The sequence below is a fragment of the Crinia signifera genome, chromosome 4 (assembly GCF_055691185.1).
Source record: "Crinia signifera chromosome 4, ASM5569118v1, whole genome shotgun sequence".
NCBI classification, from domain to species: Eukaryota; Metazoa; Chordata; class Amphibia; order Anura; family Myobatrachidae; genus Crinia; species Crinia signifera.
This window is the reverse complement of record NC_139220.1, coordinates 293,153,381-293,166,083: the sequence shown is the minus strand read 5'-3', so window position 1 is coordinate 293,166,083 and position 12,703 is coordinate 293,153,381. Positions and strand designations below refer to the sequence as shown.

Sequence of the window (12,703 nt, the reverse complement as noted above, 5' to 3'; positions counted from 1 at the left end):
TGCAGATGGGTAGATCACATTACTTACGAAGCAAGGAACCAGTGACCTGAGGTCATCCATCCCAGCGGGGCTGCAGATAAGTCTCACAGCGCTGACAGTCTTATCTCCTGCTGTGTTTACCTGGCTGCTACATTGTATCAGTGCTCCCGGCAGCAGAACTCCAGCTCTGACAGCATTCAGCACTTACTCAGCTCCCCCGGCCATCATATGGCATAACAGAGCGCCGGAAGTGAAACCTGCGGAGCAGCCTGAAAAACGGAGGCTGGAGCTCCTGTTCTGTGCTCTGTCTCCCAGCACACAGGTGGCACCCGGCGCCCACGCAGCCCCTGCTCCCCCAAGCAGCAGCGGGGGCTGCCTTACACAATCTACGCCCCTGTTATGCATCTACTCAATATGCAAATTTATTACAATAGGGATCATCATTTACTTATTCATTTATGATATCTTTCTCCTATTATTGATTGGACAGTGGGTTCATTGGTCAATTAGTAAATTGCTTGATTGGTTACACACAATAGATTTCCAAACTGTATCAATATATGTCTGGACACTGCTGTCTTATAAAACATATAAAATATGGACATTAAATTTACATAAACTTCTGTATAAACCCTCTGTTTGCTATAATAATTGAATCCAGCATGTTATCTTATCGGTTCATTTATTTGAACAAGCCATACAAGCTAACATTTCCTCATGTTTATTTTGAACAAAGATTAGAAGTTACTATTATTATTTTTAATGATATATAAAAAAAGTAATTAATATATGCTTTTCATATCTTGTTTTTTTTTTCACTCTTTATTTGAAAAAAGCACTGCCCCTTTAATAAATATCCACCAATTGGGTATTCATAATCCGGAAGTCTATAGCACTAAGATGCGCGTCACCAGACGGAAATGAGGACACATGGCCTGTTGCATTATATCTGTAGCCGGGCACTGAGAGTCTGGCATAAAGCTGGAGACCGTCAATGTCTGGAGCCGGAAGTTCCTGCATTCATGGTGCGCTCCAAAGACCGGAAAATGAAATATGTACATTTCTTTAGATGCGACGGAGTTTGTGCGCAGCTCCTGCTCCTCAAGCCTTATTGGATCCTTTTGATTTAAGTCCATGTACTTCAGACTCTGGAACTACAATACAGGCTGCAAACCAGTCAGGTTTATGGACACCCATCTCTTCCAGCATATTTCAACCCTGCTGCACACCCGGAATGAATGACAGCCACCCCCAACACCCCCATAATTGTGAAGGGAACATATAGTGTTGTCAGCACACTACAACCATATATAAGGTTGTATACCTGCTGGGCTACATGATGCCGACCGGAGCATAATTGTGAACCAATCATTACAACAATTTGTGAAACTTATTTCTAATCTTTGATGTTCTGACCTGTGCCCGACTCTATTCCATCACTCACTAGCAGACATATCATCTACATCAGGGGTGTCAAACACAAGGCCCGCGGGCCAAACCCGGCCCGCCAGATCTCTTCATGTGACCCGCGCAGCCGCCGCCAGCCTTCACCTTTTATTCTCGATTTTTTTTTTTTAAACAAGAAAGCCGCCTCTTCAGCGCATGCGCGGCAGCCTACAAGCCAGAGAACGTCTGCCCTCTAGCGCAGTGCCGCCGGTCGTCAACCCCTCCTCCGCTCCCACCTGCTGTATAGGAGCCAGAGAGAGGAAAGAGCAGGTCCGTCGTGGTGAATGGTGCTGCTGCTGCTGTGCGCTCCAGGTCACTTACTGCTGAGTGTGCACTGCACAGTGACCGGGAGCACGATGCCCCCCACTCCTGGATAGATAGTGCGAGGAGCGCTACTCACAGGAGGGAGGGGGAAATGCGCCTGTGTGAGAGCGCAGCTGTGTCCTTGGTGGTAGAGCAGCTCAGACTGGAGTGGGCGCATCAGAGCGGGTAAGTGTCAAACTCTATGCCTATGTGTGTGTGCACTGGCACATTGCAGCCCATCATTAATTGCTGTGTCCCATGATCATAAGCAGGACATATGCCCTAAGACTGAGTGCTGCCCCCCTGTGCAGGCAGCGTGTGCCCTAATGCACTGTAGTTCACAGCAATAGCAGGAGGGAAATGCTACTGCTGAGTATACAATAATTGAATGCAGTGACAATAATTTATGATAATAAATACATAGTTCTACAGATACAACCGGCCCTTTCAGGGTGACCAAACTGCTGATGCGGCCCACGATGAATTTGAGTTTGACACCCCTGATCTACATGATATGGAATGACTGGCAGACTGATTTCTGAGAGAAAACATTGGTTGTCAATACTTACCTATCTGCCAATCGCTGCATACAGACTAAAGGACTTTACACTAAGCAGCATAAACCCTACAGAGAGGGGAACACATGTGGGGGGGATCACTGAGCGAGGATTTTTATCCATTTAAACTCACCATTGTCTGTGTCTATGTGTTATGTTGTGTTATGTGTTATGTTGTGTTTTATCTCGCAAACCTTTTAAAATTAGTAAATAAAAGTTACTTTTTATATATTTGATTCTTTAGGTGCACCACAAAGTGACACACTTTTCTTTATCTATAATATCCAGTGTCCAGTGGTAGCACACCCTCCGGGCCATATTGAAACATTACATATTGAGCCAAAAATAGAGAGTCACCTAAACATACGTTCAACATATTTATTGTCTCCTGTGCAATTGGCATATTCATTTTCTCTTTTTGCCAATCCAAGGATTCAAATATATCTGCATCCACTTTCCTGCTGCTGGGTATTGTCTCTGCCACCCAATCATTCATTTCTTGGTCAGTCCTACTGTAGGGTAGGTACTATACCATCCTAACCACTGGATATTTTGTTACACCATGCCTCATTATGATTACATATGGCAGAAGACTAGTGTTTTATTTAAATTCAATCTTAATGCTTTAAAATGTAAGTTAAGAGAAAAGGTATGGTCCATCAAAGGCAGAAAGTGTATACTCTGAAAACTCCATATGGGTGTCTTGCTGTTCATTGATCATCTCTGAAAATGGCTTGTAACCTTCTGCTACAGGAGATGTTGAGTGTTCATCATTTGCAAGTCTGCAAAGGGATATACAGTGTGTAACATCATTATAAATCAGTTCACTTTCTGGTCTGCTAATCTGTTCTTTATCTTGATTATAGTTGGCACAGTTCTTTGACATCTGTGGTGTCCACCTATTTGAAAAAAAGAAAAATGTCATGGTGGACATGTATCAGTAGCTTTAGCCTAGATGGTGTTCTTGCAAAAAGAACAATACAAGTAAACAACAACACAATTCACAATAATACAGAAGGAAAATAGCATGTATCCTAATTTCACTTATGGAAATCAGACAAGGAAAACTCCGTGGACACTTCATCTACATTGAAGGTGCATGTATGCAGAGAGGTCCATAAATGTCACCAGTCACTGTCTCTCAGACACCAATATTGCAAGTACTGGTACTGATGGCAAGCAAAGCAGAAAAGTCATCCCATGTTCTGAAATTCCTCATATGTGCTGATCTAGCAAATCCTTTTGTTTGACTCCAGTCATATGTCCAAGGGTTAAAATAATTTACTCATTTGACATACATAGATGTAATTTCCCAAAATTTGGGAGGCTGGGAGTGAAATTTGGGACCTTATTCAGATCCATTTGGTCCTCTGTGCGATTGCGCAGGCGCGTTTCTGCATATGTGCAGACGCAGGGTGCGTGCACCCATGGTGAACATTCAGTTCGCCAGGTGCACGCACCCTAAACGGCGAGCGGGGAACGCCCGGCAGCCCCATTAGCTTATGGGAACACCCAGAATTTCATTGGCGTTCCCATGAGAATGCTGGCCGTTCTCAGGCTAATGAAGCTGTAATGGATATGAGGGTGGTGGGCAGCTGCCACCACCAGATGTCAGCTGCCAGCCTTGTCCTCGCACAGTATAGAGTCACTATTTAGGTGTCTCTGAACTGTGATTACTGGTGAAATCATTTGATGGTTGGTGACTATCGAATGATTTCACCCCACCTGCGCATGGATTATTATGAAAATAATCCATTTGCAGTCATGCGGAGGGTCATGCGAGTGAGGGGGGTGGCCAGCACTGCCTGCAGCGGGCTGCGTCTGATGGAATCGCAAGGCTGCAAAATTTGTGCAGCTTAAGGGGGGTATTCAATGTCAGGGGCAGAGCTGTCGAGCTAGCGCGACAGCCGTGCCCCTGTCCCGTTCGCGGTTAGCTCGCCTGGAGCTCGGCAGTCGGGATTCAATGTCCCGGCCGCCGAGCGGCGAGAAGGGGGCGTGGCCGCGAGTTGATGACGGAAATAGATGAGCTCCGGCCGGGATCTCGCCTATTTCCGGCTTTTCTCGGCAGAACGAGCCCGACAGCTTGTGATGTCGAGCTCGTTCTGCGCAAAACCCCTGTTCAATGCTGTCGGGGAAGACAGCATTGAATAGGGCCCTGCAGCCATCTCCCCCGTCGGGAGATGGCTGCGGGAGCTCGAATGACATTGCATACCCCCCTAAAGGTATATGAAAATGGTTGTGGTCTGTGGAACGTGACATGGCCTAAAAAAATGGAGCATGGTTGTACATCACATAGGAGCTTATTCTGATCGGTGCGGCCAAACGTGCGTACGTTCCAAAACAACGTACGCTATCCGTACGCGGCCGTTGGGGTTAAGTCCACCCACAACTCAGCCGCATACGTACGGCCAGAAACAACGTCGAAGGGGAGTGGCGTACAATTGAGCGTACGCCAACGTACACGGACGGACCGGCCCTTACACTCCGACAACTGGCGTACAACTGAGCGTACGCCACCGTTTACGGACGTCTCTCGTTCGTCTTCCCGCCGACTTCTTGCGGAAATCTGAGCGTACGCCAGCTTGCACGGACGGGTCGCTATTGTTTTCAATGGAAAACTCAGCTTATGTCACCGCTCGTGAGAGTGAGCGTACGTCCGTGTACGCTGGCATACCCTTCACATATATGGACCTGCAAATCTTGCCTTTCAACTACAATTCTGACAATTAATTAATTATTCTATTTGTTATTCAATTATTTTTTTATATTAACTCAATTGTCTACCTTAATAAAGACCCTAATAAAACAACATTTTAACCCTCATTACATGTATATTTGTTATGTTCTAATGTGGCATTTTAATCACTATCTATGTGTCCCCATATTGCTGTTACTTTTAAATCAAGTTACTGTATGTTGGTGTTTCTGTATATGTACTAAATTATGTCCATAATTAGTTTGTCCAAAATGTGTAACATGTATACCTACCCTGATGTTATGTGTGATGTTTTAATCGAACAACATTAAACATTCATGCATTTTCACTATGTGTTATTTTACTCAAAGACACACACATTCACACATCAATCATTACCCCTCACCTCAAATTACAAATATAACTTACATTACACATCTGTATGTACCTACCCTTACAAGCCCTCTAACATATTTATTATTAAAAACACAGGCAATTTCTAACAGAATCGAAACTTTTATTAGTAACAAACATAATAAGGGGGGGGGGGGATAAAAATAAATTAAATGAGGGCCTCCAGTTGCCCAAAAAGAAAAAATAAATAGAGGAGGGTCAGGAACATTTCCCTCATGATTCTGGCCACCTCCTCCTGGTGCTGTTCAGTGTCTGTAGTGAAGGGATAAAAAAAAAAATTAATATATAACATACACAAATGTTTGTTGTATTTGTACATAATAAAAAGTTGTGAGTTATGTGTGAAGGCCACATACATTTTTAAACTACATTGAAGATGGGTCTGCTGTAAACACAGTACTAAAAAATAATATGTTAACACACACATACTGTACATAGTAAATAACATTAATTAAATTACTCCTTCTTGGATGAATGTATGCTGTATCCCAATTGGTAGTTTGGTTTTGGGGGACTCTCCTCTAATCTCACAATTAGGCTGTGCTATTTAAGGGTTATGACATTGTTGCGGCTTAAGCACTCCTTACTATTTTACATTTAGGACATTGCTGTACAAATTATAGGCCTAAAGCTATGTTTATAAAGCATGCATCCGCATGGCCTCACACACTATTAACAAAACAATCTATAAATTTATGTTGCACATCATGCTGGGAAGTGGAGTTACCCAACACCTGGAGCCACATAACTACAACACCACTAATGTCGGATATCTCATTGGATGTACTGTTATGTCAATTATTCAAGGGGTGAGGCATGGCCACACTCCAAAAAACCACCAAGGGGACCCTTGTTCCTGGAGAAGGACAGGCCACACCTCATGGTCGCCCTGCAGTGATATGTTGCAACTAATGTTGATGTTGGATACACATATGTGGTTGTTGTGATTGTTTATGTGTAGAAATGTGTAGGTAAACATTAGACGCATTATTTACTTACGGCTACTTGAGCCATCCTGGTCGCCGCTGGTTGGGTGTGCGGTGGTTGGGGGGGTCAGGAGCAAGGGGGATGGGATTGGACTTGTGGATGCTGGTAGTGGGTGTGAGTGGGGTTTGGAGAGGTTTGGGGGTGGGTGGTGGAGAGGTGTAGGGGGGTTGGAAATGGGGAGAGGAGGGGGTGGGGGTTGGGGAGGGGGTGGGGGTTGGGGGTGGGGGTGGGGGAGGGGGTGGGGGTTGGGGAGGGGTTGGGGGTGGGGGTTGGGGAGGGGGTGGGGGTGGGGGTTGGGGAGGGGTTGGGGGTGGGGGTTGGGGAGGGGGTGGGGGTTGGGGAGGGGGTGGTGGTTGGGGAAGGGGATGGGGAAATTTGGTGGGCCCCAGCTTGACCCATTGTCTCCTCTTCCTCCTCCTCCTCTTCCTCCTCCTCTTCCTCCTCCTCTTCCTCCTCCTCCTCTTCCGGCTGCTCCTGGGCTGCCTGGTCACGGGCTGCCTGCTCCCGGGCTTCTATGCGGGCTCTTGCCCGTGCTGAAATGTTCATGTTGATGGCATAGAAATCGAAGATTGGGTTTCATAAAAAAGGGGGAAAGAAAAATTAACATTAGTCATGCTCATAACCTTCCACATTATCATTGCTGTTATATTTCAGACATTTATCATGCAAACTAATTGATATGCTACACCCAAAAACTGAGCAACTACTTAACCCCCCCCCCCTATACACCCCCTATACACCCCCTATACACCCCATATACACCAATATACACCCCCTATACACCCCCTATACACCCCCTATACACCCCTATACACCCCATATACACCAATATTCACCCCCTATACACCCCATATACACCCATATACACCCCCATACTCAGGAACATATTTATAAAAAGTACAGAAAACATTGCAAAAAAACGCAGTCATACTAGTAAATAAAAACTTACATCGGGCAATATGGCGGCGAAGTGAGCATAGCAACACTGGCTGCCGCCGGCGCAGGTCAGACCAGCGCCGCTCAAGTTGGCCCAGGTTTCTATCGACGCCGGTCCGGGCGAAAATTAGCCGGCGGGCAGCATTATATGCCCGCCGCTTGTCAAGATTTGACACATAAGGGCCCCTGGGCCCCAGGCGGCGGTCCATGACCTCAACCAAGGCCAATAGCTCCTGGGTAGAAAACGCCCTAGCCCTGGTTGAAGTCATAGTGGCAATGGCGCAGTTATTAATTGCAGGTACATATATAACTTTTGGTGCTTGCTGATTGGTGTAAAAAATTGTTTGTTTAGTATTAACTTTATTAATCCTTCTTACATGAACAAACTGGATGCGAATAGAAACTTACGCGGACCGTTCCAATATACACACACCATAACCAACAGCATGCATTCAATGTATAGAGAGGAACTGTATATACAGTGTGCGAAAAAGAATACACGCAAGCGTCTACTAATAAATACGCTGCTAAAAGGGGCCCAATGCAACATGTTGGTGTATGACAATTTCAGACTCATTACATATGTAAGGAAAGCATTATAACGTGATGTTTTGAAATGTGACTCACAAAGCATACACGAACTCAAACAGATACCAGCTGACAACACTCATCATTGGAATGACAGGTGCACACATTTCACGATGTAGCACACAATGCTCCACAACCTGTGTATGTGCATATACAGGTGATTGATCAGGTGCGTGGAGACCTGCGTAATTTAAGCGGCAATTATCGGCGGGAAATATCGGCGTAAATTAGCAAGTACATTGCGGGGAAAAATATACGCCCCCTTGTTCATGGTGGGAGATTAACATATAAATATTCAGTCAGATGCAGGCCAGAATTGCTGCAAACATGTCTAACTCAGACGATTCCGCAGCTGAGGACGCTCTGCAGAGAGCACAAGCAGAATCCCTGCTTGAAGCGTTACAGAAGAGGGAACAGGAGCGGAGAAGGAGGGCTCAAGAGAGAGGTAGCCTGCCAGACCAAGCGGGCCCCTCACTAACAGGCCCTGTTCAACCTCCACCAGCTCCACAAGGGCCAAGCAACCAGCCAGAACAAGAGGTTGCATCTCTCCAAACAGGTGTGACCCAGCAGGTGCATGGTGAGAGAACTGGGGCCACCAGAAAACGAGCTGCAACATCTAGGGTGAGGACTGAGCAGGATACCACCTCCAAAAAGAGAAACCCTGCATTTGTAGAGGCAGAATTAAGAATTTTAGTGCCCAGAGCACGTGAATGGATAGAATTGCCAATCAGGAAGCCGGGTGCCAGTGCAAGGAGAAACCTTTGGGACAAGATAACAGAGGAAGTGAACCAGGTGTCACCAGTGGTCAGAGATTGGCTATCGGTGAAGAAAAGGCAAGTGTGTTTGTCCCCCTGATAATGTCATATGTGTGTACATATGTTACATGTATGTTTTGAGAATAATAGAAAGGTGTGTTTGTAGATAGTGCTACACTTCAATGTCACATGTGAACACAACCATGTCTAATAACCCACATTGATATATGAAACATGCACCATTGGTGTGATGTGAGGTTATGGGCACAGTTCTGCTCATGTGAAGTATGTGAAGTATGTGATGGGACAAGAGAAAGTGTGTTTTGGAAAGAGTTGTTGTAAAGGTGCCCATACACGTTACAATTATTGTATACAATATTGTATACAATATCGCATCTCATAGCATATCGGTTTAGCGATGAGTACAAAAAGTATGTGCAGCACATACTTTTTGTACTAGATCTCATCTAATCTGATCTCATCGCAAAACCGATATGCTATGAGATGCAATATTGTATACAATAATTGTAACGTGTATGGCCACCTTTACATGTTCCATATGATGCAACTGAAACAAGAATGAGCAAACTGTGCACATGTAGCTGGTGAGAAACTACACATCCCAGTATGCCATCCCATAGTTAAATGACGCCATAATAACCACACTGTCAAGCTATGGTGGAATGTGTAGTTTCACAACAGGTGGAGGTGCCTAATTTGGCCAGGGATGATGTCATTTCTGCATAGTGATCTATGTATGTGCATTTAGTGGCCTAATGAATGAGATGAGACACTGAAATGCCTCCTAATGGAGACATTAATGTGTGTGTGGGACACATATGGCTAAAAAACATAAGATCACCCACACTAGGAAATGTAACGTAGTCATGATGTTCACTAGCACAGTGGTGCACATATCTCATGGTGAAATTTGTATTTTTAAACTTGTAGGTGGACCGACTTCAAAAGTACACTGAAGAGGAAGATGACTGACCGGTACAACCACAGCATGTCCACCGGGAGAGGTCCTATGCCCGATACTTTGGAGTATACCCCCCTGGAGCAGGACGCCTTGGATGTCATTGATGTGGCCGAGGTCAGGGGGATCTCCAATATGGACAGTGAGCTCCCGGCGGAGGTCTTTGATGCTGCTTTTGATGGTAAGTCACAGTAATGCATTGTATTTTGAAAGATATTTTTTAGTGCGTATGTGATGGTGACATTGTTTTCAATTATTATCCTAGCAGAAGCAGAAACCCAGGATGTACCGGCAGCATCTTCCTCTGCAGAGCCACAGGTGGAGCAAGTGGTCCAGCCTCCACCAAGAAGACACCCCCAGCCCCAGGAGACATGGGATGAGAGCATGATGGTGATGCTGGAGAGGATCGAGCAGCAAGGGGTGGATGCTGCGCTCCGTCAGCAGCAGATTGGGGAATTTTTGGAGGATTGGAAGGCCACAAACAGGCAGCAGTGTGAGGCCTTGAACCGCATTAATGACACTCTGGCGGCTGGCATGCAAAACATTGGCCAACACCTCAGCCGCCTGAATGTCATTCTTGCGGAGCTGCTGCCCACCGCCAGGTCCCTAAGGGACAATCCCCCATCTGCTGGCCCACCCCAAGCTGCTCCCCAACCTTCCACCTCTGCTGACCCTCCTGTGTCCACTAGGGGAAGACGCCGCAAGCCATCTGACCCAAAGGCCCCTGTCCCCAAGGCCCCATCTAAAAGGGGGAGAAAAGGGCCCAAATAATGAGACCTGGTTCACTTCCTCTGTGGTTGGACCCCAAATGTTTCAATTGCACTGGACATCCACTTCCTGAGTTGGCCATCTATCCATTTTCGTGCCATGGGCATTAAAGTTCTTATTTTGACCTCTACAAATGCAGGATAAATTTTTGGTGGTGTGTATCTTGCCTAGTATTCACCCTGGTTGTTGCAGTACGTATTCTGGTGTCCCCATTTCTTTCACCATTGCATTTGCAGGGTAACACATGTTTGGAGATATGCAACCTCTTGTTCTGGCTGTTTTTTTTATTTTTGTGTCTATTTTATTTGTTTATTTGATTTATGACATGAAAGTGTCTACTAAGCTGTGATGCTGAACAGCAAATAAATTTATTTTACCAATTAAAACAAAATTGTTGTATGTGTAATTTCTTGTGTGAAACAAATACTAGATTTATGTGTACTTACTGACCAGGGTATTTTTGAACATTTGTTGAAGTGTGGTCGAAGTTTCCCATGTGTAACCCTCTCCATGGTCATTCCCATGTTCCTATCCAACTTTTCCCTGCTAATTAGTTTGTGTCAGCACATGTGCAGAGCAACTTAATAGGTGAGAAAGCAGTTTGTGTGCAGGTGAGGTAGCTCCTACAGTAGTAGGTAAAAGCAGGTCCAGAACAATGCTTTCCTCATGGAGTGGGTGAGGCAGACAAACAAGGGTCAAAAGGTACATTTGTGTAGGAATGCATATGTGTCCTCCCTAAAAAAAGATGTGTGAATCGGCCAAACATGATAAAATTGCTTGTGAAGAAACATGTATAAGTTTTTAAATATATATGATTTTACAGTGTCATAAGCAGATGTAGGAATCCTTTGTTAGAGAGATGTGAGTGCAATAATGTGATTGGTGGCATCTTACATCCAGAGTGTAGTCAAATCCAATTCATAGCAGATCAGATAGTGGTACAGTTCTGTATTTTGGGTACTATACAAAGATTGTGTGCAAAATAGTGGGCATGGGCTTAAAACATTGCTGAAACATCCTTTGTAGGTGTTAGATGTGGTTTATGTTATTGTATCATAAATACAAAACCTATGTTTGTATTAGAGTGAACACGTTGACACATGTCGACATGTGTAGATTGAGTGTGCTACTGTGTAAAGTCTATGAAAGCACGTAGTGAATGTGTCTAACTGTTTAGCAAATAGCTACCTTAGCATATATAAGCAGGTCTTAAAAAGATTCTTACCTTAAATTAAACAAACCTTTAAATGTCGAGAAGTATAGAAAGATAAGCTTCCAATGTGTTTGAGTGCTGTGTGTGGCTTGCAGGTAGTGAAATCATGGTTTGGACTTAATAGACTGCAGCATTGCTTATTACATTCAGGTGTATGTGTTTGAGTAGTAATCAGCGTTAATTAGAAAACCCAGGCGCACGCTGGCATGCGGTATCTTTAGGGGTGGTTTGAGATGGCGGTTGGCGGCCGCCTGTTTTGTGTCCGAAATGAACGGTGCCTTAGTCGATCGTGCGGTAGTAGCACCGCTCATTTTTGGTGCACACCCCCGTGTACGCCCATATTTACGCCCATTTTCCCTCATTATTTCGGCCGCTCCCCTCTTCACGCCCCTATGCCGCCCCCAATGCCCGTACACTCGCGTATAGGTTTTTTCGCACGTAGAGACCCGTCCGTAAGCGTTGTGGAGTGTTCGCGCCTGCGCATTAGCGAATGTACGCATGCGCAGATCATAAAAAATCCCGGGACGTACGCGTACGGCCCGGCCGCTCCAACCAGAATAAGGCCCATAGAAACATAGATGTAGCAGATAAGAACCATATGGCCCATATAGTTTCCTCATCTTATCAAAAGCATACCCAGCATGTCCAATTTACCACCAGTCCTCCTCTATAATGGTCATATGTTTCTATTTACTTTTACTTTATTTCTCTGCATAAACCTCCAAACCTTCGCCCAACACTATGAGACACTGATCCGTAGACAGAGTGGCAGGTTGGGATCTAGCGATCAATCCGCAGAATGATCCGAATCTTTTAGACGGATCATCGACTCGCTTTGAAAAAAAAGGGTTAATTTCATAATAATTAAGCATGAAATATCGCGAGAGGTCGGTAGCTCTCGCGAGATTTCCCCTGTACTTGACTGCCTAAGCACCATCGGGGACGTGGGTGGGCCACTATCAACAAAAAATCAAAGTTAATGAATGACTGTTTTCGGGATCGGCAGGTACTCAAATATTAATCAAGAAATCACTCTGTGATGTCATTAATCCCTAGAGAATGAATACGTTCCATTCTCATGGA

General features: G+C 45.0%; 1 protein-coding gene across 4 annotated transcripts in view; it reads right to left on the bottom strand.

The window, feature by feature from the left end:
• Window positions 1-782: 782 nt before the first annotated feature.
• LOC146072783 (uncharacterized) overlaps window positions 783-12,703 on the bottom strand; it is a 163,352-nt gene continuing 151,431 nt past the window's right edge. For all 4 annotated transcript variants that reach the window (XM_083179979.1, XM_083179977.1, XM_083179980.1 and 1 more), the window contains one exon: window positions 783-3,184. In XM_083179979.1, coding sequence (XP_083036105.1) covers window positions 2,923-3,184 — 262 coding nt within the window. In that variant the 3' untranslated portion in view covers window positions 783-2,922. The remainder of the gene's footprint in view (window positions 3,185-12,703) is intronic.